Below are 26322 nucleotides of genomic sequence, written 5' to 3' on the forward strand. Positions count from 1 at the left end.
ATGATCATTTTTATCAAGCTCGTATATTTAAGTTCAGTAATTTCACTTAAATGACAATTAATAGGTAATCTTCATTGCCATTTAAGTGAAATTATTTAATTTAAATATACGAGCTTGATAAAAATGATCATTCTAGAAGAAAATTTCAGATGGCATTTAGAGGCTTTTGCATCTGAACTCTTCATATATATATATAAACTTGATTGTGTAAAAGCTGCTTGTGATGAGCTTTGATTGATCATGTGACTCATCTCCACTGTGATTGATGGTTGTCAGTGTATTACAATGGTACCAAACAGATATTAATACTTCAATAGATTGGTAAATTAACATTAAATCAGATAATGAAATACGGTTTATTACTGTAAATTTTAAGTCTGTGAAGCCTAAAATGTTGCTACCGTATTTTTTACAGTAAATTTCTGGTATCCACGGCTGCCAGTTTTTTACCGTAAATTCAACGGATTTTTTTTTACAGTGAATACAGTAATAAACTAACAGTAAAACAACAATATTAATGGTGCAAAGTTCTTCAGTTATGAAATTTCAGCTGTAAAGCAGCTCTAAAAAGACAATAATGTCATTATGCAGCTCAATTTAGTTCAAGTTTATTCAATAACATCAGTGTCAATTTTGCAGTTCATCATGAAGTGAGCATAATCAGCCATAAGAAGCTAAGGCATAAAGGAGGTGATGTTGTTGTTATTCAAGTCAGTTCAGTGTCGATGTTGCAGAGTTCATCAATTATGAAGTATTCGATTCATCTATAAAGCAGCTCTACAGAAGACATTTATCATCATCCATCTCAATTTAGTTCAAGCTTTTATCTCATCCAATAATGTCAGTGCATTCAAATTGATAATATAACTGATATTAAGTGTCTTGACAGTATGTATTGCCTACTATGTTAACCATATATGTGATATCCTGCAGTGCAACTATAAACATCTCACACAGTCGTAAGCTACACTGCCGTCACATGACCTCAAAAAACCCTGTAAACAGGTCCAAAGAAAACCCAATGTGTTCAAAAGAGACACTGCCTCCCCCTGAGACTTTAGTGTGTTCACACCATGTCGTAAGTATTCCAGATTTCAACTTGTAAAAAGTGTTCACATCCTCATATAGAGCTCCTAATTACAACTAGTAGGCTGGGAATTTTCCGAGAGCTCCTACTCACAATAATATACTTTAAAAAATATACTTCAGTCTGAGTTGAATTTATGTGCAATTAAATAAAAAAAAAGTGTTAAATATAAAGTACATCTTTATATGAATTTCATAATTACTTTCTTGAAATATTGTTAACCGCTGGATATACTGAGAAGTATTTATGCTAAGCTCAAATTTTATGCAATTTCTATTGAAACTTGGATGTTATGCATTTAAATATATTGGCAATTACACATTTGTACTAATGAAGTTGCTATATAGTATAGAACAGTTAAAATTAAAATAAGTACTTTACTTTAGGCAACAAAATAAGTGTATTCTTTAAACCAAGATTATTAAAACAACCATTTAAAACATCCTTTAAAGTAAAACTGACAATTTAAACAATAAAACAATTTTGCATGATTATTTGAGGGGATTTTTATTTCATAAATTTTTTACAGTATATGTAAGTACAGTTTTTCTTTTAAGATTTGAAGTGAATATTCATTACAATTAAGCAAGATCATTGAGATCCATGTGAACATGTCATGTGAGTATATGAACTCGTGTGTGTGTGTGTGTGTGTGTGTGTGTGTGTGTGTGTGTGTGTGTGTGTGTGTGTGTGTGTGTGTGTGTGTGTGTGTGTGTGTGTGTGTGTGTGTGTGAGAGTGTGTGTGTGTGTGTGTGTGAGAGTGTGTGTGTGTGTGTGTGTGAGAGTGAGAGTGTGTGTGTGTGTGTGTGTGTGTGTGTGTGTGTGTGTGTGTGTGTGTGTGTGTGTGTGTGTGTGTGTGTGTGTGTGTGTGTGTGTGTGTGTGTGTGTGTGTGTGTGTGTGTGTGTGTGTGTGTGTGTGTGTGTGTGTGTGTGTGTGTGTGTGTGTGTGTGTGTGTGTGTGTGTGTGTGTGTGTGTCTCCAGGGTTCTGCTGCCTGAAATGTCAGAGACACAGGGAGGTTATGGGAACTAAAGAGTAGAATGAGCAAAGACTCCGACTACTTGATCAAGACTTTCTCTCAGGAAACAGAGTGACCTACAGAGACCACCTGACCCTGTCAAGCCACTTCCTCTGACCTCTGATAGCACTCAATATGAGGTGATGCAATCCATCCAATGATTCTCTTCTTCAGGTCAAACCTCCAGAAGAAATAACACAAAATGTATTTTCTCATAGGTGGAAAAATGCTTTCAAAATAACAGACGGGAGAGTCATTTTTAAAGTCATGGCACTACTACAACAGTCAGTCAAATAGTTGGAATTTAATATAAAAATTACCCTTAAATTTCACTCCAATACATATCAAAGAAAGTGTGTTTAATTGTATTGAATCTTAAATGTATATATATATATATATATATAAAAAAAAAAAGTACAGGCAGATAATATAATATTAATAATTTTAAAAGGTTAAATTAATCATGACCATTTTACTTTACACACTTAAGGACGCCATTAAAAAGTGTACTGTTTCAAAGTGTAAATGATTTTGTTTTAATAATATTTTGTCGTGATTTAAAGTACACTTTTTTTTGATGTTTTGACTAACCATAATCAACTATAGTCGACTATATTTATCATTTTTATGATTACAATATTAACTGTAGTGTGTTATTTCATATAAAATGTACACGTTAATATAAATTAAACAGTGTTGAGGAAAGTTACTTGAAAAAATAATGTTTTACTATATTGAGTTACTCCCTAAAAAAGTAATTAATTGTGTTATTAGTTACTTTTATTGAAATAATGCATTACATTACTTTTTCACGGCTGGGCAGGACTTGCTTGTTTGGTTGGTTCATAAAGTGAGATTACATACATAAAGTATATTTGTGTAATTTAACAAATTTAATTATTGCATGTTTGCGTAATATTCTGAGTTTGCATTTCAATGAGACAAAGAGCTGTCAGTAACTTGCGTTACTCATTTGAAAAAGTAACTGTTAATTTTACTTTACTGTAAATTTAAAAGTAAGGCAATACTACACTGTAAAAAAATTATCGTAAAAGTTAAAAAACGGTAAAAAACAGTAAAAATGCTATGGTGAAAAACTGTTAATTGGTTAACAGAACGTTTCCGTACTTTAGACGATGAATAACTTTCATAGATCTAACCATACATTTTACAGTAAATTCAAATCATTGTATAATTTACAGTGAAAAAACATAAATTGACATTCCCAAAATTCCCATTCCCGAAATTCCCTGCGTGACACTTCACATTTGATGTATTTTTCTTGAAATAACTGGGTTTTTTTTCATAGTTTTGAATGTTACCATGATGGTGTTTAGTGTTTGTATGAATGACACTGTGCAACTTCTATATAATAGCAATAACTTTCTCAGCTTGTGGAAAAGCTGTTTGCGATTAGCTTTGTTTCATCACGTGACTCTAATCACCACTGTGATTGGTGTCTGTCAGTGTATTACAATGGTACCAAACAAACATTAGTACTTCAATATGTCGGTAAATTACCATTATATCAGATAATGAAATACTTTTTTTTTTTTTTTTTTACTGTACATTTAAGTTAAGTCTGTAAAACCTAAAATGTTGCTACCCTATTTTTTACGGTAAAGTACTGGCAACCACAGTTGCCGTTATTTTACCATAAATTGAACACGTACCTCACATTACTTGTAATGCGTTACCCCAATACTGATCTTAAATGACATAAATTGCAAATTCATCATAACAAATGTGTAATTAAGAATATATTTAAATGCATGAAATACAAGTTTCAAGAAAAAATAAATACATTTAAGTATATTTTGTTTAGCATAAATGCTTGTCAGTACACTTTAAACATACATATAAAGATGTACTCAATAAAGCACTGTAAACTAATGCTAGTTGCATTTAATATAAATTTAAACTATAATACATTTTCATTTAATTGCAATTAAAATTCAGTTAAATGTCAAAAAAAATAAAAAAAATCACATTCAGTTCACACTTAAGTAATATTAGTTTAAAGTGTATTATTTCCGTAATAAAAAGTATGCATGTAAAGAGTAAAATACAAATATTTTCCCTATATCCCTTTCTTGCTGCTGCTTTACGTCATATGGCATTTAACTGATGCTTTGTCAGACAAACATCCTTTTACTGGCAGTTCTGAAAGCTTCTCTGCATTACAGCTCAACCGGAAGGTCATTACGAGCTAGAATCTCATTATGATCATCACAATGATAATTTTTCCACTAATGTGTAACATATGGATGACTTCAGCAGCCATTACACGACCAAGCCATTAACCGGCTGCTAAATGACCTCAAATGCTTTTTCAAGACTGAACTCGTGTAAATACTTGATTGTTTCTCTGAAATGTTTAATGTTGTTTTGCATAAACCACTTTTCATGAGAAGTCATGCTCAGTAATTTTCCAATCTGCTGTCAAAGAAAAGTTTAAACTTTTGTTTCAAGTTTCAAGTTGAACTGATAGATCTCTTCTGTGCGTGCAATAATAATGAATAAATCAGTGATTTGCATTTCCACTTTACATTAAGGTGCACTTTTTACAGGTTATTCATGTTTATAACTAATGAATTAATGTTTTGCATGTGTCCACCCTACATTAAGGTTCACGGGTAACTAATGTTGGAATTAATTTGTTCATATTTAAAATCTCATAAAGTTATGGTTGTGCTATTATATATTTTTTGATACTTTCATATCAGTTTTTATACATTGCTGTGGATAGGCATCATGAGCTTCTAAGAAACATAGTAGGAAAAGTGACACAAGTCATGAGATATTAATAAGAAAACCACAAATACGACACCCTAGTATAATAGTTTTTGCTGCATCATGAAATAAGTATGAATAAATATATTTATTAAGCATTTATAACATGCAAGTTAAAAATGGCTCACTATTTGTAAGGTATTGCGTTAAAGTCACCCCTTTTTATACTAATGCAGTTATAACTGCTTATCAACGATTTATGCAATTGTAAATTAATTATTAGTCTTTAATGAACACCCTTATTGTCAGGGTTACGTTTGTTTTTAATCTGTTTCCCTGTTTTGCTCATGTCTGAGTTTCACATGTTCCTTTGTTCAGTTTCCCGCCCTTTGTTCAGTTTCCATGGTTACCATCATTATTAGTTCATTGGTTTCAGCTGTGTGTCATTTATTAGCTCGTTTCAGTTTGTTATTTAAGCCTCACCCTTGCCTTCACTCTTTGTCCAGTCTCTGTTGTGTTGAGATGTGTTTGCATTGCCTGTTTGCTTGCTTTTTGAGTAAGAATTAAACTTATTAGTGTTTTGTGAGTCTTCTGTCTTGAGCTTCCCTGCATGCATCATTACACTTAACCCTCAACAAAAGGGAACCTTAATGTAAAGTGTCAACTTACTTCATTATATTAGCTATCTGCAAGTAGTTGTTTAAAAAATATATATACGTTTGAAATTTGATAGGCCTATACATGTCGACATTTAATAGAATTAAATGTTTTCCCTTAGATTCCATATTAATCTTGGATTTCCTTTTCCGTATGACTTTTTTTGTGTGTGCTAATGCATTCAATGTGACCTGCACTAAGTGGACTTTGTTGACAACTTCACTGATCAGGAAATAGTTTAAAGACCCTTGAAGGAATAAAGTTTCCACAACATCCTAATAGCCACCTTTTGTGCTCAGCCATTGTGTCACAGTTTCTTTAACCCATTGTGTACCTTCAGTCTTCAGAGCTGCCAATCAATCTTTCGGCTGGCCTCGGGCTGAGAAGCTGACCAAGCATTGAGCGCCTGCTTCTTCTAGGGTTACAAGTGTGTGGTCAAAAGTGTGTCAGGTTAGAAAAACAGGCATGCCCTTGGAGGATTCGTTTAGAGAAAACGCCTCAGAGCTGCAGGTGTTCGTCGTGTGTTATGAAATGGTTTCCTCTCGACATTCACAGATGAAGTAAACCCATGGCTCACATTAGACGTGCGCAATTAAAAGGTGCGTTAGGTTGTTTTGGTCTGTTTACAAGTTTAGTGGAGGAAAACTTGAAATTGTTCGTGAAGGAAACCATATTAATCCGAAGAAAGAATGTGCTTGCTGGATCTTGTTAGAGTCGTAGGTTTTTATGGAGAGATCTTATAGTGTGCGATCGCTGCCCACCCTAATTCTTCCACAAATAAACACTCTGAACCACATGCTTTCTGCTGAAAAACACTGACCTCATTTCCCAGCAGGGACGAAGACGTGAAGAGTGGGGGATGCTGTCAAAATTTAACTAAGTATGTAGCGACAGACCACCTGTTTTCTTCAAGACGAGCTGTTAGGAAATAGCAGGTGCCTCAGGGAGGAGTGAGTGTTAAGTGTGTTTCTTTAACAAACCCCAGGTGGGGATCTGAAAGTAATTACCTCAGAATTAAGTAGAATCATATGACATAAATAGTAAGAATAGTAGGCTAGCATGCTATTTTGAATTCAGCCAGTCCAAATATATAGCGTACTGCTAACTTTCCTGCTTGTTTTAACTCTTTACATTGCATTCAGCAAGTGGTTTTTCCATTTCAGTTATTGTTTTGGAAATAACATTGCCATTTTGCATGTGTAATAGAGTTTTTCGGTTTAAAATTGTCCCTATGAGTCTCAAGAAAAAGCTCAGGGCTGATGTACACTGGAAATATTAAGTCAAGAAAAAATTAAACTCATAGCATATTAATACTATTATTTGCAAAACATGCCTCTGTTTATACAGCAACTTTAGACAAATGTACTGTAAACTAGTACGGTTATGGGTCAGTAAGATCTGTTACTTGCATATTTTTTTAAATAAAAAAAAAACTGTAATATTGTTTAATATTCTTACAATTAAAAGTAACTGTTTTCTATTTGATATATTGTAAAATGTAATTTATTCTTGTGATGCAAAGCTGAGTTTTCAGCATCTTATCATCTTCAGTGTCACGTGATCCTTCAGAAATCATTCTGAAATGCTGATTTGCTGAAACATTTCTGATTATTATCACTGTTGAACACAGTTGTGCTGCTTAATATTTATGTGGATTCTTTGATAAATAGAAAGTTCATAAGAACAGAATTGATTTGAAACAGAATTTTTGTAACAATGTAAAAGTAATACATTTTTTGTGCATCCTTCCTGAATAAAAAAATATGAATTTGTTAAAAAAAAAAAAAACCTTTTGAACAGTTGTGTAGGTCATCCATGCATTCAGAAAATTAGGAAACTGCGGAAACAGTATGATAGTGTTATTCCGGATATAAAGGGGATGGGAGTTTAGCAAACTTGTTATTGCTATTTTATCAACACAGATATTGAGATGGAAAAGGACATAAACAGGGAGAAGAGGAGGAAACATTAGCTGAGTTTTGTTGATCTAGGTCAGGGGTGTCCAGTCCTGTTTCTGGAGATCTACCTTCCTGCAAAGTTCAGCTCCAACCCTGATCAAACAACAGGCACAGATAATTAAGATCTTCATTAGCACTTTATAAATACAGACAGGTGTGTTGGATCTGGTAGGATTGGACACCTGATATAGGCGGTCCACAACCATGGTGGTTCACCGGATGGTTGAGAGAGCATGAAACTGCTCCATGATAATTAAAATCAGTGTGTAAATCAACAGCACACTCTGGATTTGTGTCTGCTAGGATTCCTACAGTCCACGTTGTGGCACCTGCTCTTTATGCTTCTCATCGTTTCTCTTTGTATTTCAGCAACTATAAATATCCCGCCCCGTCTCCCATGGCCCACGCGGCCCTGCTCTTTCCTGAGGGAGAGGAAGCTCAGGCGGATTCAGGGACCCGATCTTTCTCCTGGGAGAGAGGAGAGCCCAGCGATAGGGTTTGGGAAGGACGAGGCTTGTTTACACTGGAGATCCCAGGAGGTCTGCACTGTACAAAACACTGGCAACCATGAAAGGCAACCTTAACAATGAACATTAGACAGTGAATCAATGCTTTTTTATGCATACTCAAAAGTATTGGCTTTTTACAGACTTTAAAAGGTTTATAGTCAACATGATATTGTATTTGCAACTTATTTTACTTAAGTAATGTGATGCAATGTTGAATTGTTCACAAGACCCCAAATGTGTGTGCCTTAAATTAAGTACAATCAACTTGGATGTTTAAGTCATTTCAACATAAGTTACATTAAACTGATTCAAAAATCTTGTATAACATAAAGTTGAAAATTGCTTAACTTATTTTGATGAGTCAAAGCAATTGTAAAAACATAAGTTGTAAACTTACTGATCATATAATTTTTTAACGTGTAAATTAGGTCGATTTTGATTTCATGTTTACTTTGAGAAGACATGTTTGAGAAGCAACTGGAACTTCAACAGAAAACGGAGACTTGATTCTTTAACATCTTTTTTTCTTTTATTACTGTTTACATGTCCAGCATGGATCGTTAAACACACTCAGAAGATGTGAACAAACACGAATGTATAAAATCCTCAGTTTCTACATAAGAAAAAAATCAAAAACACAAATCGGAATGTTATTAACAAGGTAAAAACCTATTAAAAACTAAAACACAAAAAAGAAAAAAATATTGAAAAGGCACTATTTACAATTTTAAAAACGACCAAATTTAAGATAATATTACGAAAAAATATTAACTGAAAATATGACCATCTAAATTTAATTTTATCATTATTAATAAAGACGATGAGGTGTTTAAGAAAACACTGCAGCACAACGTTGTGCACATTAACAGCATTGCTTTAAATGTTAGTGATTTGCTACTACTGCATATTTTGTCTGAAATGCTCCGTCTAGTTTTAAACAGCATGTTTTTGTAAGGCTCATTACGTAAAGTGAGATTCCCTTCAAGACAGTGTGCATGCCTAGACGCATTGTCACACAACAGGGTTGATTTGATATTGAATCTACCCTTGACTGAGAATAATGCAGGCAAGAGCACACACACCGTCTCATTCTGCTCAGCTGATTCCACAAAGGTGAAGACAACATATTGTCTCAACATTTTTTGGCTATTTATTCAGTAACCTAACAATGATTGCAGTCTAATAACTGCAGCTGGTTAATAAATGGTGTGGACGGATGTTCTTAGAGGCACCTCTGATCAGAGCTCAAGTTTATATCAGGAGAATATACATACACACAGAGAGAGAAGTCGCACGGCATATGTTGCGTCACTGTACTGTCCGTTTGGGTGGTCAAACTCCACTTAAAGGGTAACTTAACTCTCACCAAAATGCAACCTAGGGTCTTTTTGTTAATCTACTCGAGGCAAACTTTCGTTTAAAAGCATAATTAGAATGGAAACGCCATTTTTAAGTGTGATCGTATTTTCGTTTTAGGTTAAATGCCTTGTGAATGGGAGTGAATGGGGCACTTTTATGATAGCATCAAAAATCGCTATTTTTAAAACACTAAGAAGACTCGACACAACATGAAACTGTGCTTGAAGTATCACCAGGGGCTCTACACATGAACTCAAGCATTGAGAACATTGTTTGTGTACACAGAGTTTACTAAAAAGAAAGATTTCGAACAACTCACTGTGTTTCCGTCCGTTGGCATTTTGTCAGTCAAAAATAGTCGATCTCCGTAACAGGGAGGAGAGTAAAGATGGAAAGCTCCTAAAGCTTTGTTCAATATAAATTCACGGATAATTTGTTGTTTTGTTGTTAGTGAAAATCAATATTGACCTTGTATTTGAAAAAGGATCCTCATATAAGAAACAATACTAAAATTCAGAGTCAGTTTATTCGCATTCGGAAATCTACTATTTTTGACTGTCAAAATGCCGGACAACAGCTTCAGTGAATTGTTCCAAATCTTTCTTTTTAGTAAACTCTGTGTACAAACAATGCTCTCAATGCTCACGTTCATGTGTAGAGCCTCTGGTGATACTTCGAGCAAAGTTTCATGTTGTGTCGAGCCTCCTTAGTGTTTTAAAAATTGTGATTTGTGATGCTATCATAAAAGTGCCCCATTCACTCCCATTCACAAGGCATTTTAACCTAAAATGAAAACACGGTAAAACTTAAAAGTGGCGTTTCCATTCTAATTATGCTTTTAAACGAAAGTTTGCCTCGGGTAGATTAACAAAAAGAGCCTAGGTTGCATTTTGGCGAGAGTTACCCTTTAACTGTGATGAAAAACCCATCATTGCGTAACATAGCAGTGGTCCTGAGCTGCGTTTATGGGAACGGTGTGACCAAAACGGTCAACGTCCATGATTCATACTCAAAGCCTTCTGAACAGAGGCTGTTGTTAGTATGCAATGCTAGTGTGAGGACTGGTGGGAGGAAGCTTTGTGGCCCTGGCCGAGGGCCCAGTCTATCTTCCTGTTGGCCAGAAGCAATGTGCAGGACAATAATGCAGCAAGAGAGAGGGGCCATTGTTATAAGAGCCAGTCCTAAACTTGGCCAAGAGTTGATTTGAGATGACGGTGAAAATATTAGACCTTAAAATCTACACTATCACATACTAATAAACAGACTGTTTTGATTATTCATCAGTCATTGTCTACCACAATCTTGTTTAGTCACCCTTATCATCTCTGGAAAAAAAAAGACAGACAGACAAAAACAGTGTAGAAACAAACTTACTTAGTTATACAGTTTTATGCATATTACTTTACTTAAGGTCCTTGCACACCGAGTCTGAAATTTCCGCATGCGTTTTTTCGCATTCTTCCTTTGGTGGCTCTGAAATGTTTGAAAAACCCGATCAAATTTTTTTTACGACAGACGAAAGTTTCGGAGGCAGTGTGTAAACGTGATTGACACAACGTGAGGTCGTATTTATTTTTTAACGAGCGAAAATTTCGGACTCAGTGTGCAAGGACCTTTACACTGATGGTACCATGGTACAGTGAATGTATCAGATATATATAACATCTGTGCTGGATTATGGACCAAACCAGTGGTGCCAGTTCCCAGGGGCCGCCAAAGCCTACAGCCGTGCCAAAGACTGCCAAAAGGACTGGCAAAGGGGACTCATCACAAGGGTCCTTGGTGTATACAGCTGAAGCTGACCACTAGTGCCCTGGGCCTCTGGGCACATATAATGAGACATGACCACTAGGGCCCCGGGCCCCTGGGCACATATAATGGGACATGACCACTAGGGCACATATAATGAGACATGACCACTAGGGCCCCGGGCCTCTGGGCACATATAATGAGACATGACCCCTAAGCCCCCAGGCTCATACAGTGCGACATGACCAGTAGGGCCCCGGGCCCCTTCTGACAAATAGGGCCCCTCAGCTAATACAGAGCAAATGGACCACTAGCACCTTTTAGTGAATACAGCCAAGACTGACCATTAGGGCCCTGCTCACCTCAGCGAATACAACATTTGGTGACCTTTTGGGTTCCCTAGGATCCCTACAGCAACCAAAGTGACAATTCTAGCACAACATGTTTTCCCTAATTGTGTTGCGTAATGCACGATAAGTTATATATATTTATATAGAAATTGGAGGGATGGGGCCCCAAAGAGATGTGCCCAAGGACCTCAAAGAACCATGACTTGGCCCTAAATACCATACTAAATGATGACCCTATTGATGTTGATGGTTTGACTCCAAGAATACCATTGCATAACCATCATGGTTGTGTCCAAAAAGAATGGTATTACCATGGTACTACAGTATGTCCAAAAGACCATGACAATATCATGGTACTTTAAAAAAATAAAAATAATAATAAAGTGGTAGATTATGGAAAAGGGTCATAAAGGAGTATTAGAATGGGCTGTAGTGGGAACAAGATGGGAATAAGGCCTGAGTGAGACCCTGAGAGTGAGCGTTTCAGATATCCTTCAAGCCTGTTTATGTATTCCTCATTGATCTGGGCGAGTGGAGGAGACGGTAAAGGGCATTGAGGGAGGGACGGAAGAGCTTTTATGTCTGATTAACTCTCCTCCAAATCTCCTCGGCCGACAGGAGCACCGTGAGGAGGGGCGGATCGCCTGGCAACGGTATTCGGTGGGATTCATCAGTGACAGCATTCCGAACATGACTGTCCTGTGTCTCCTCTACTCTCCCAATAATATATATCAAAGTGCTTTCTGCTCTACCTTGTCTGACAGGGCTATATTTATAATGCCACTCACTTTCGTTCTCTCCTCTACCTCCCTTTTTGTAGTGGAAGATGTAGACGTACTCTCTCGCTGATTGCGAAGGGTAAATGACAGAGATTTTGTCTGAGGCACTTTAAAAAATGGCGGCGGTTTGTTTTTTCAATGCTTTCCGTGTCCTAGTATACTAGCTGTGTTTATGTAGGTTAGACACAAGACTAAGCAAACACCACAGAAAGCAAACACAGACCTACCTGACAGCAGTTATATCTTACAATGTTAGGAAACTTGCCTAATTTGTCTACTTTGCCTAGTAGATCACATCAGCATGAATAAGTCGTGAATGAAACAGGGATCCTGTTTCCTCTGCTGGTCAAGGAATGCGCTCCAAAAATAACTGGCAGTGGACCCTGGACCAATGTGTGCCAACACGCTCTCATATAGGGATGGCATTGCTACACACACTATCTACCAAGCGGCTCAAGCTGAGGCCAAAAATATACTCTAAGCAAGTATGCTAACGCAGATGTGAACGCGAGGCCAATGCACTGCAAGTGTACGGTCTCGTCGGATACACTAACGTGCATTTGTATTCAAACCTCAGGGTGAGGCAATGGAGTTACCTTCAAATGTCAAGAATAATTAAACGTTTTATTCAGGTAGCTGGCTAGAAACATGTCTACAGTTTAACCAAAACTTGCTCAGCAAGATTCCCAAACTGTTGCTTCCAGACAGTGATTGAATATCTGGCCATTGAAGAATGTTTGCACTAATGTCTGATATAGCACCCCTTGAGGAAATTCTGAGAATGCAACACATACAATTGAGACAACTAAATCATATATGATCACATACTTGTGCACAAGTATGTTTCAGCCTTGGAGAGGGAGCTTGCAATGGGTTTACCCCACTCCTGGCTGTTTGTTTATTACACACCCACCCCTAAAATATCCCCATCACTGTAATATAATCCAGTTCAAACTCTACAAACACACTATAAGCCCTTTCGCAAAGACTTCAGATATAAGGTTTCTGCATCTTAACCCTTTCCTTCTGAACTCACGGTTGTCCCTGCTTCTTTCCCTCATCTCACCCCACCTTTGTCAATGAAGAGTGACGTTTCTTTGGTAGGGAGAGCTTAGGGTTTGGGAAAGAGGAGCTTACCAATGGTTTTCACCCCCTGCTGTTTTTGAAATTAGACTATTACCTAACATTCCCTACAACAGTGAGCCCCTACTAAGGCTTTTATTTATAATTGGGCCCCAAGAAGCTTTTTTCGCCTTTTAAATTGGTGTACGCTAGTGGTATGTATTTTATAGTTCTATTTTTCATATTTTCATCTGATTGAACAATGTAAAGCTATTATATAAATATACACTCTCTCTCAATGCCTCAAGCTTTTTCAACCCCCCGTAAATGTAACTAACCTAATCATTATACTGCTCAGACAATAAAAATTATAATCGCCACAGGATCACGCCACTGTTGGAGATTAAAAACACACCAGCTTGCAAGAAAAAAGTTAAGAGGGCTCAACAAATATGGACGGAACCACGTAAAACATGTTAAAACAAGGGGCAATAAAATGCACTAGGTAAGCAAAACGTAGAGAAAAGTCCCTATATTGACACCAACAGAAATAGCAGGTAAAATTCAATCAAACACAATTGGACTTAGTTACTGGTTGAATAACCAGGTCCAGTTGCTTGTGAACTGACTCCAAAAAGAAAGGTCTAAAAGTCGGAGACCACTAGTTGAGAATGTTTCTTTTTTTTTTAATGCAATAAATGTTTTCTACATTAAAAATGTTATTAGAATGACAGTTTGAACTTAAATTAGCATGAATTTCTTTGCTTTGACAGCAACACTCAAGCTGCATGAACAAAACTAATAAAAAATGTGTTGCTTTTTAAAAAATCCTGAAATTTTCAGGTTTAAATTAGTCTCTCAATCCCAGACTTTCCTTGTGGTCTCAGACGTTTGGACCCCGCTGTATATTATTACCAACAAGTTATGATAGAAGCGGCCATAGTCTTTATGATGTCTTTATGATGATGGATTATGACTTGCCCGGTCAGTTGGAAAACCACAGCTGAGAGTCCTGAGAAAAGGTGAATGGATGCAGAAATGTTCCTAAGCGAGATATTCCTTTCTCCGCTTTCCTTTCCCTCACTTTTTGCTCTGCAAGACTTCCCGTTCATCTTTTACGCAGTGATTGGAGATCTAGATTGTGACATCTTGAAAACAGAAATGAAGAAAACCCCAAAAACAACTGATTCAAAAGAAAATAAAATATTATGAAAAGGAAAACCTACCAACAAAATCAATGTGCAAACTTTCTGATATAAATAGACTAGACAACATGTTAGGAAAGCACCATGGGAAAGGAAAAGAAGGGTGAACATGAAAGTGTGTGTGTCAGTATCTGTGTGTGTGAGTGTGTGTGTGTGTGTGTGTGTGTGAGAGTTTAAGCATGTTTATGTTGTTGTTTTGTGTGTGCAAAGTTTTAGGGCATGTGAAATGGAAGGGCAGAACAGGGATCGGAGATCATTCTGAGAGGTTAAACCCAGTCCTGCATTGAACGTCTGCAGTACACTAAATACTTGGGTGCTCCTTTCCTCTGTAGTGTGTTAATAATAGCGTAGATCAATCCCAAGATGCACAGCACCAGGACCAGGGGTACCGTCACCATGATGATGTTCATGGTACGCTGCGTTTCATCAATCTTCAGAACCACATCCACCTCATTCGTTTTCTCTTCCGTCTCTTCTTTAGAGTCCACGTCATTGGTGTTGTCTCTCTCCTTGTCTTTGTCCTTGTCTTTGTCCTTGTCTTTGTCTTTGTCTCGGCCAGCATCGGGGTTGAAGGGTGGCCGATCAGGCAACTTGCGTCCCGGGTCCATGTCGGTGTCTATGTCAGGATCGAGGTCCACATTACAGCCCATGAAGTCTCTAAGAATGGACTTTGGGTAGCCCGGCTCGCTCGTCATTCTGTGGTTGTCGAATTTCCAGTACTTTGAACCCTTGTAGAAGTAAGTATGAGCTGTGTGAGAGACAAAGTTGGAGAGTGAAAATTGTGCATCACCGCATACAAACTAAATTTAGATTATCTGGTCATTACTTTATTCACTGACTGATTGGGGGAAAAAATTATGCACATAATACACATTTCAGTTCCACCTGCAAGCACACACAAAATTAAATTCATTTAATTTCAGTTCATTTCAATTCTGTTTGTATAGCGCTTTTCACAATACATATTGCTTCAAAGCAGCTTTACAGAAAATGCTTGTTTAAATTCTCCATTGTCCACCAACTAATGGTTTAGTTGTCTACAACAGTCTACAAAATATCTTCTTTTTTGTTCCACATAGGGCTGCACGATATGACATTGTGTTAGTTTGTATTTCTGCGACATATATTGTGACATGAAAACAATTTCAACAGATGACTTGAATAGCTCTATTTGGAAAGAATGAATCATTCTAGAATGATTTTGTAGGGAAGTGCATCTGCATAGAAAATAATAAACAATTTACAAGCATAGATAAATACAATAGATACAAGTTAAATAAACAGTGCTTTATGTTTTTCAGGTAAGCCTAAGATTGTGAGATTGTGGCCAAAACTGGTACTGCAATCACTTTCAAATTACTGTAGATCGGTGTATCCCCTCCCCCTCCCCCCTGACTCGAGGTTGCCAGTTAGGCTGCAGGATCCAGCAGGAACGTCGGCTGCTACAAGGAGCTTCCAATGGCAAGTGACGAGTCCTACACAGTAAGTTTCTGAACTATTATGTTTATGCTTTATGAGAGATGTTTTGCGAAGTAATTATATATATTTTTATAATTATATATCGCAAAAAAAAAAGTTCCGACACGTTTGTAGCTGCAGATGTGGTAACTAGAGCAGAGCTGGCAACCCGGATGCCGAAACACTACTGACTTTGTGATTGGTAGATAGGTGGAGGGTGGCGCATCAGGCCAAAACACAACATGACAACATCAACATCAGTTGAGGGCTGCAACTTCACTTTTTAAATGACAATATCCTGGCCGGACTACTGTTGTCAGTGATATAAGTATTTGAAATGAACATGATTTCTTAATGTCTAGTGACATATCAGAGCCATTTTATGATTTATTGAAATACATTTCTTACATACGGATCCTTTAAAGGGATACTCCACCGAAAAATGAAAATTCTGTCATCATATACTCACCGTCATGTTGTTTCAAACCTGTATGAATTTCTTTCTTCTGCTGAACAGAAAGGAAGATATCTAGAAGAATGTCAGTACCCAGACAGTTTTAGATACCATTGACTTCCATAGTAGGAAAAAAATATACTATGGAAGTCAATGGTATCTAAAACTGTCTGGTTACTGACATTCTTCTAGATATCTTCCTTTCTGTTCAGCAAAAGAAAGAAATTCATACAGGTTTGAAACAACATGAGGGTGAGTATATGATGACAGAATTTTCATTTTTCGGTGGAGTATCCCTTTAATAATCAAATGTAAAATAACACTGCATAGTCTTAACTGTATAAATGAAATATAATGAATCTTTGTCAAAGCTACAAAAGTGATTTTATATTTGTATTTTATAGTTTGATCAACATTAATGACAGCAGCAGGAATATTAGGCTGCTGTCACTTTAAGATCGAATGCACAGATCCAATAATGATAAGCATTTGTTTTCTTTCTCATCCGTTTACGTTCACGTAAGCCGTGACCGTTTATGGGGATTCTCGCCGAGACGAGCATGTTGACATCATTTTGCGTCAAAGTGTTCGATCAAGTACAAATAGACGTGAAAGAGAACTGAATTAGGTGAACGTTTAAACGGACACAACCTAAAACACGTGCTCTTTTGCACGATGATGGTTAAATTTTAATTCATCTGAGAATCACATGCGTTTTGAATCATGGTGCCTGGTCCGTACGGATCAACTACGATCCCTATACTTGAAATCGCACATCCTGCGATGTGACTATCGTGGATGCGCACATCGCTATATCGATGCTAAAACAATATATCGTGCAGCCCTAGTTCTACAGAATAAAGAAAGTCACAGGATTGAAACTACATGTGAATGAGTAAATTAAGACCATTTTAACTATTCCTTTTAAATCTAAATGAATATCTATGGTGATCGATATCATGCCACAGATCCTGTTAATACAGTTTGACTCGCAGGAACCTTCCTTTAAATTGGAAAGAGCTTTCAGTGATGTAAGTATTTCCCGATTATATTGCATTACTTTCTGAAATCACATTTCATGCATTACTCTCTCTCTCAATTTCTTTGTTTCACCGTCTGATTGATCCCCATCCATCTAGTACATTAGGTGACAGGCTCTAGATGACCCCTCAACCCCACACACCACTTCCCTCACTCACCTCCGTCATCGCTGAGGAAAGCCCCCTTGGGAGAAGACGGCACAGAAGTGCCCCACACACTGATTGGTTTAGGGTAGTCCTGATCCGCGGCTCTGGAGTGCTCATTAAAGCGCCAGTACCTGTAGTTTATAAAACACAGTTCAATGCATTTCATTCTGACTTTCCTTGATGCGACCGTTTCAGCAACAGCACAGTGACCTCATTTACATATGAAATTAACATCCACAGCAGGTGATCTGATCATAAGTGCACACCACTTTGCATTTGTATCATAAATGCTAATGCAAAACAAACACTGAAGGATGTTACCGTGGTCCCAAATCAAGGGCTTTAAACTTTGCCAGCTTTGTATGATTTTAGTCCCGTCCGAATGTGCCATCTCAGTAATCATCACGGACAATGTCAGTAAAGATTACGGCGACTTTTACCTTCAGTAAAAAGGTCCGGAAAAATTACCTCAGGTGATACTAATCCCGTGCGAATAGACCCGCTGTTAACATGTACGTACATTTTTAGTAATTTCCTGTTTAAAAGTAGTTTTCCGCAGTTTTTCAAGTATGGAGACGCTTGAAAAAGCATTCAGTTGTGTTCTAGACGCTGGGACGAGTCTGTGGCAAAACTCAAGTGTTTTCCACACACCATTCAAATCAGAAAGAAGATCGAAAGCACTTGTTAGAGGCACAACACATCTTTTAGCATTAGATAAGTGCCTAACACAATCCAATCTGAAGTTAATTAATACATCGTTCAACCGGACATAACTGTTTTATATATATAAATATAGGTTGTGTTTGTGCAAGTGATATCAGGAAGCAGCGTAATACGCACATGACGACAGGAGGGAGACGGCGATGCGCAAATCGAGTTACTCTCCCACTTCTGCTAGTTTTACTGAGATTTCTTATCCCGTGCGAATTGTCCATTAATTTTACAGACGTCATGTGGTAAAATTACATTACTCCATCTACCCTTGTAAAGTTAATCCCGTCCGAATAGGGATTTTAAAAGTTTAAATATTTTAAGAGACTTAACACCAATAAGCATTAAAGCGTTTTTTTTTTTTTTTTTTTTTTTGTATAGGAAATTCTAATAACATATTATTTTAAACTACTTAATAAACAACAATCCCTCATGAAAAGAGTTTAGAAAAATAATGAAAGAAAACCTTATGTCAGGACAGCTGTACCTCTGATATTTTTGACTTTATGCTCCTTCAAAAATATTAAAATTACCTTTTTTTATTTAGAAATGGAAATCATATCATAGAAGAGGTGTGTTCAATTCCTTGTATGTGTGAATTTGATGTATTTTTGATGCAGTGTCATTGACCCATTTATTGGAAAATGGTTATATGTAGTCAAAAAATAGTCAACCTCTCCTCTATGAAATCCAATCTGAAGTGGTCATTGAAGAAGTATGTGAGACATGTTAATACCAGGAGTAAACATCAATCTCTCTCAGCGGACCACTTTTGATCTGACCACCCGAGAACGATGTAAAGACCAGGTCCAGAACAGGCCGTGACACACCAAGCCGACATTAAAAAAAAGCTGCGCTTGATCACATCAGAAAGACTACAGGAGACTGTCAACTAGCACGTGTGTGTAAGGAAATAACTGTCTATATCAGCAGGTATCAATAGTCAATACTCGTCATAAACCGAAATTAGCACTGCAGATATATAAAACCCTAATCAAAGCAGTGCTTGCTTACCATTTTGATTATCATTCATGCTGATCACTTTCTTCATTCCAGGCGGCTCATGTTGTTATGAACTTATTCGCGCATTCAAATGCTCAGGTAAGATGACGTCAAATTAGAACAGCCTTCTGTCTGTGCCGTCTTGACTTCATTGCTTTCATCACTTTCACTTTTTTTTTGACTCATTTGCTAAGCTAAACAGCCAATCAGAGTTCTCTCTCACACACTGACAGACAATGATTCAACATGCTCAATCGGCCAAAATACCCCTGATGTCCAACTGGTGCAGGCGGTGCGGAACACATCGGAAAAACTGGGCTGGACGATGCTCAACAACGGCACAGCGATGGCTTAGTGTGTCAGGGCCAAACTTCATCACAAGGAGGATTTTACAAAACAGCTCAAGGGAACGAATAGACAAACGTTAGAGGCAGAATTCTGTGTGGAACAAAAAATAAGACTATTCCCTCACCAGTCTCCTTTGAAGAAGTAAGTGAAGCCTGAAGGTTCCCACCAGATGGCCGTCTCTATCTTGTCATATGGGATGTCTCTGCCATAATCCATCAGTTCTTGAGGGTAGCCGGGCTCCAGGTTGGCTTCCCTGAACAACCAGTACTGGCTTCCTACAGGTGGATGGTCACAAAGAGAGAGGACAGTTATGACTTTTTTTGTGAATTTCGAATAAATAGTGTAAAATATATATATATATATATTTTTTATATATATCCGCCACCCATTGAAAAACACATATCGGCACAGCCAATTTGCAGGTGTGACGAACCACTTTTTGCCAGGGTCGATATTATCCCCACCACTTTGTGAAACATCTTGTGGATCGGATGTACCTAATACAATGAAACATCTCTAGTTGACTAGCAGAGTATTCATTTCGTTCGGTTATTAAATAAGAGGCGATCTAGTGCTGGAATGTATTCATTGCCGCTCTTTGCAGTGTCGGAAGGCAAAACTGTTCTCGTGCACAGTCTCTATACACACTTCAATCTACCGCTTAACGCCGTTGCGGAAACTCTCTATTTGTTCAGATGAGATCACAAAACAAACAAACAAACAAACAAAAAAAACGTCCCCACTCTTGATATAAGATCACTGATGAACAATGAGAGAGAAAAATAAACGATATTACTATATAGGCGGATTAGAACCCGAAATATTTTACTTTTTTTTTTTTTTCTTAGATTTTTTTACTTCATCGGAATGGTACAAAACTTGTTAAAGGTTTTGACACTTGCTGAGTGAACACACACAAAAAAATAATAATTCATGGACATGATTTGAAAAGGTTATATGGTTCTTTAAAAAAGAAAAGTCAGTTGTATTGTACGTTGTCAAAAATTAGCACATTGGAAATTAATGGGAGACAAATTTCATCGATTGGAAACGTTTGGCACTGCGCACAAACAATTCTTACTGAAAGCTCTTTTTTTTATATATAAACATCAAATTTGGAACACAACTTATTTAGATTCATGGCTTTGATTTTCTCACAGTTCTAGAGTAAAACGTGTTTTAGAAAATATATATTTCATATTAAAAAAATTTATTGCATTTTTGTGCAGTTTTCATAACACTAAATGTAAAGTTGTATACCCCTTTTCAAGTTCACTTTAAGCTTTTTTCACTAACAATAATCTGCCAAGTGTATTCTTAAAAAGAGACCAAACTTAAGTCTGTGCTCCAAAGCATTCAAGATTATGCCAGTTTAAGTTGGAAATTTCATTTTCAGGTCCATGCTCAAAAAGTGAATAAATAAACTATAACTACTGCAGAAATATAATTTAGTGCCATAAATCCCCTTAAAATACAAAACATGAAATTAAAAACATTATTGAACTAAAATACAGTACAATCATTTAAACAAAACAAAACTTCAGTCATTTTTGACCAACACACAAACAGTACCAGAGTGTAAAACAAAATGTTTACCACCAGACCATTACGACATACGAACATTATTGTCAACACAGTATGTATTTATTTACTGAGGCGAAGAATCTCAGGACTAACAATATATTATATTACAGTAGATGTAAGGATGAAACTATCACATTAAATATGAGTTATGTCAATAAATTAAACTTTCCGGGACTTCCCTGCATATTGGCTAACTACTAGAAAAGCTAGAAAACTGGTTAAAAAATAAAACACTCAAAAGTTAAAAAATAAGAGAACAGAGGTTGAAAACAATAGTGAGGAAGTAGAAAAAGACAAGAAGGGGGGAGGCAGCAACACTCAATGCGTAACAGGATTTCATGGTGCATGTACAGGGACTTTCCAACCTTTGACACAGTCTCCAGATTGGTGTTTACTCTCTATCAGAACACATATAACTGCATGACAACACTGAAAAAGATGCACCAACAATGTGGGTTTGATTCGAATCCCACACTTTAGCGGTTAAAGTGACGACAGAGAGCATCGCATGGAGCCGTTACAGAAACATTGGGATAAGCTTCAGTTTTTATTATTTTACAGTATGGCAGACACCGAGGCACCATCCTCATGGACCTGTTTGATTCAACGGGCCCTTATCCAAGTCCAACCGTTGCTGTCAGCATCTGGTAGAACCGCTAGCTGACGCAATGGCCTCGCCTCACCAAGAACAGATGTTGCTCCCCAAGATGTTTGGTCTCCCGATTTTCTCGGATGGCAGAAATCCAAATTTAAAAGGGCCTTGCCAATGACATCACTTGCCCTACAGAGTTTCCTTATGGGAGCCAGCTTTCCTCAAGTACAGCGCATACACATTCATCTACACAGAAATCTTCAGTAGGAAGTCATTAGATGTCTGTTTCAGGGGTGCTGGGTGTTGATATGTAGACCTAATGTGGGAAACCTCACTGTGGTCTGAGCCGTTTTTGATTTCAATCTGTTGACAGGGCTTGATAATGATGAGTTTCTGGCCAGTTGACTTTGCACCAGAGATTTTCATTGATTTTATGACTTGCAAATATTAACATTTGGTTTCTAGTTATGAATCAAGATGATTAAAATATTATCTAGCAGGATGTTAGCATGGATGTTGTTGGACTAGAGTAGTGCAGGGATTACATTTATTGTGTGCCAATTTAGCACTGAAGTCAATGTTTTTTTTTTTTTATGGGATTTTGTTTAAAAGCTTGCAATAAAGTCTGTGGTGATAACAAGATGGACATATGTCCGAAGCTTAATGATGGTGAAGTATTTACGCTTCAAAATTCATAAAAGTTGTGTCCACTTTTGAAAATTACCATGATGAACAAAACATGTTAGAATTATAAGCTGACACAGACTTTGTTTTCTGCAATAATCAAAAAGTCAATAGAAAAATCATATTGGTTTTTGTCGAAGGAACCAGTGTAAAGCTAAATTTCCAGGTTGGTCAACAAAAATACATTACTGCAGCACTCTATTGCAAATATGAATTGCAATGGTTGTGAAAGCCACAGTAAGAGTGGATTAAAAAAATTACTAACAAATCAATAATGTGTTCACCATTTGACATTAGAAAAAACTGGGCAAACAGCAAGGTATGTTTATGAATTTATTGGTGTAATGGAGTTACATTATTATGGTTTAATTTCTAGCTTTTATTAAAAATCGAGTAATATTTGTTTTCAGTGTTGTTAGGAAAACTTAAAACAATTTTTTTAAATAAATCTGACATACAAAAATGTAAAATTCTAAAGAAAATGATTTTGGTAGTAGGACAGTCAACTAATGTTAACTTTTTCACCTTAAAATTATGTAAAAAATATATTTTCAAAAATCTGACAATGCTAAAAATACAATATGTTTGGTGGTGGTGGCAGTGGAATACTGCTAACTTTTTTACTAGCTTTGCTATTAATATTTGTATAATTTTCAAATCATGCAAAATGCTAAAAATATACTTTTATATATGCCAGAAAAAAGTATATAATTTTCATTATAAGGGTTTCTTGTTACTAATATAACATTAATTGTAATTTTCAGCTGCAAATCATAATAATAAAAGCAAAAATCCTTATTGTCGAGTCCTGATTGAAGTGAAGCTAATGCGATTTAAAGTATTCACAGTATTTTGCTTCCTTTGCAAAATTTATGGTCAATCTCCAGAATTATGCAGCTTCTAAATTAAATTTTGGCCGTTCACCTTAAACCCATATATAAAACAAAAAGCCATGTCTCTGAAACTCTACCTGTAAAATCCATCAGACTAACACATGAGAGGCTGAGGGAAATCAAGGACACTTCCTGGACTAAATGACAAACGTCAAAATCAATGGCTTGTTCTAATGTAAAAAGCACTTCAATGTGATGTAGTTCTGCCAGCCTGGGTAATAATTTCTCTCACGAATATAACATTTTTATGGTCTATATTAACTTTTAACAGCACAGAGCTATATCAGTTTTCAAGTGCAGTTAGAAAGGGAAAATACCTTTGAAAAACACAAATCGGCCATCATGCCTTTCATATGCGGCGTCGATGTCTCCCGGCAGACCCCTCCAGAAGTGTCCGATCGGCATAGGGTAGTTATCCAGCACTCGATTCCTCCTCACTCTCCAGAACCAGCGACCCTGGGGAAGGAACGAGACTCAGAATCAACGACCAGGTGATGATGGTTGTGTATTCTGTACTAATGGTAGTCTAGTTTATTTGCAGCCCTATTTTGTCCACTTTCTGTCCTGATTTCTTCGAGGGGAGGGTAAATGTATGTGTTTATTCAGATCTTTAGATCTAATGGACGAAATAAGCTCAAGCAATTTACATGTGTACGTGGACGATGGAAAAACACACGGAGAGCATCAGCTTTAGTTTCTGCTCTGAAGCCGCAAGACCAGCCGAACGCTGTGAGTGTGTGTTAGAAATCAGGAATGGTGAGAGAACATTGTGCTTGGTACATTTTTCATCTTCAAACCAAATTTGGGTCTTCAGTCGACAAAGTTTAAATCCCGTCTGGCTAGCGCACTTCCATAATGTTAATAATAATAGGTGGGTGTGGCTCTGAAGCTCCGCCTTCTCTGACATGGCAATCTTCTTCGGTTCATTTCTTCTGTCGAGTCCGTCGAGGTCAGACGTCCGTGAGTAAAAACATGAACACAGCTGCTGCTTTAAAGCAATCTACTGTATAAAGAGCTATATAAATAAACTTGACTTTACTAGTGTCGAATTGCAGAGATGGTGCAAACATCCACATCGCTACGATCAGATGCTTTCTGAACTGCTGTTTTCTCACCGTTGTCATTTTACCTGTGTGCTTATTCTGTTATTAGGAGGAAAGTGCACAGCACATATTTACATATTCATCTAAACGTCGCTCACAGCCGTGATGTTAGCTTACAGTATACCACTGCAAAGGTATTTCTTTTTACCCCTAAAGCCCTATTCGGACGGGACTAGTTTAACATGGAGAGGTGGGATAAAGTAATTATTACCAGAGCTTCTCTGTGATTTTAGTCCCGTCCGAATGTGCATCTCAGTAATCATCACGGACAATGTCAGTAAAGATTACGGCGACTTTTACCTTCAGTAAAAAGGTCCGGAACAATTACCTCAGGTGATACTAATCCCGTGCGAATAGACCCGCCGTAAATATGTACGTAAATATTCCGTCATTTCCTGTTTAAAAGTAGTTTTCCGCTGTTTTTCAAGTATGTAGACGCTTGAAAAAGCATTCGGTTGCGTTCTAGACGCTGGGACGAGTCTGTGGCAAAACTCAAGTGTTTTCCACACACCATTCAAATCAAAAAGAAGGTCGAACGCACTTTTTAGAGGCACGAAACTTATTTTAGCGTTAGATAAGTGCCTATTACCAACATACAATCTAAATTTATTTAATACATCCAACCGAACCTAACCGTTTTATATATACAAAGGTTATATATATGTGTTTGCGCACATGATGATGATCAGGAAGCAACGTAATACACACATGATGACAGGAGGGAGATGGCGGTGCGTAAATCGAGTTACCCCTCCCACTTCTTCTAGTTTTACGGAGATATCTTCATAGACAGTAAAAGAAATGGACACAGCGACCCCATTGGATTCAACGGAGAAAAGTGAAGTCAATTAGAAGCTCTCACTTCCTGGAGGTCGAGCGTACTGCGCAGACTCAAACTGAGCTTGACGACGTAGATGTGACGTGAGCAACCCGTCTGTCTTCTAGTAGCTGTGCCAAGAGAAATCTGAATCATTCCCTTCCGAAACTTGCAGAGACGGAGAGTGTGAGTAGGAGGTGTCCATGAGCTAGGAGCAGGAGCAACTTTTGCTATGTATTCTGATTAATTATTTTGTCATTTTGCCTCCACGTCTCCCCGATTGCCCGCGAGCTTCTCCTCCTGTCCATACGGTAATCTCTCTACTGTGCGACAGAGAGTCGCATGGTTATGACGCAATCGTTAGCCTATTTTTACAAAAACTGCTTCTACGGGGCCATAACGTAAGATACAAGGTAATGGAGCCTTTTATACATTTTCGTGTTTCTTTAGAAATAAATAATGGACAAATGGAGTCTTTAAACGCCTCAGATGTAAAGTTATTCGCTGTCAAAGTGACGCCAAAATGAATGGGAGTCAATGGAATGCTAACAGCAGGTGATGGTCTGCTAATCAATGGCGGCCCCCGGGGAAGCTTCAGTTTTTTCTGAAAGATTACCCCCTTGGATATCTTATCCCGTGCGAACTGGCCATTATTATCACAGACGTCCTGTAGTAAAATTACATTACCCCACCTCTCCATGTTAAACTAGTCCCATCCGAATAGGGCTTCAGAGAAGAACGAAAAACTATTTCGCTGTGAGTTTATCGGGGCCTTTAGTGTGAGCTGCAGTAACAGTGATCATGTACATAAACTCAGTGTATCCGTTACACTCACTCTGGCTCTCCACCAGGACCTTCAGAGTGTTCCAACTTCCAAACCAAGCCCAAATTAAAACCAGAGCCCGTTCTGCGGCCAACACGCTCTAAATTTATCCTGCTTTCTCCCTACACCCTCCTCAACCCCAACACCTCATCGTAACAGACACACGTGCATCTTGTTCTTGCATGGAGGAACACAGTCTTG

General features: G+C 37.4%; 1 protein-coding gene across 3 annotated transcripts in view; it reads right to left on the reverse strand.

Annotated features, from left to right (window-relative positions):
• Window positions 1-8468: 8468 nt before the first annotated feature.
• mmp15b (matrix metallopeptidase 15b) overlaps window positions 8469-26322 on the reverse strand; it is a 40432-nt gene continuing 22578 nt past the window's right edge. The window contains exons 7-11 of one of the 3 annotated variants that reach the window (XR_014203438.1): window positions 23696-23834; window positions 19750-19900; window positions 17577-17695; window positions 11213-15213; window positions 8469-11141 (exon numbers count right to left, since the gene is read on the reverse strand). Coding sequence is in view for 1 of the 3 variants with exons in the window: in XM_082160955.1 (XP_082017081.1) it covers window positions 14732-15213; window positions 17577-17695; window positions 19750-19900; window positions 23696-23834 (891 nt within the window). In the remaining 2 variants the exon portion in view is untranslated. Of the gene's footprint in view, window positions 15214-17576; window positions 17696-19749; window positions 19901-23695; window positions 23835-26322 lie in introns of all 3 variants that reach the window. The other 2 variants (XR_014203439.1, XM_082160955.1) reach the window with 2 other exon arrangements.

The sequence above is a fragment of the Leuciscus leuciscus genome, assembly GCF_965113295.1.
Source record: "Leuciscus leuciscus genome assembly, chromosome: 2".
NCBI lineage: Eukaryota > Metazoa > Chordata > Actinopteri > Cypriniformes > Leuciscidae > Leuciscus > Leuciscus leuciscus.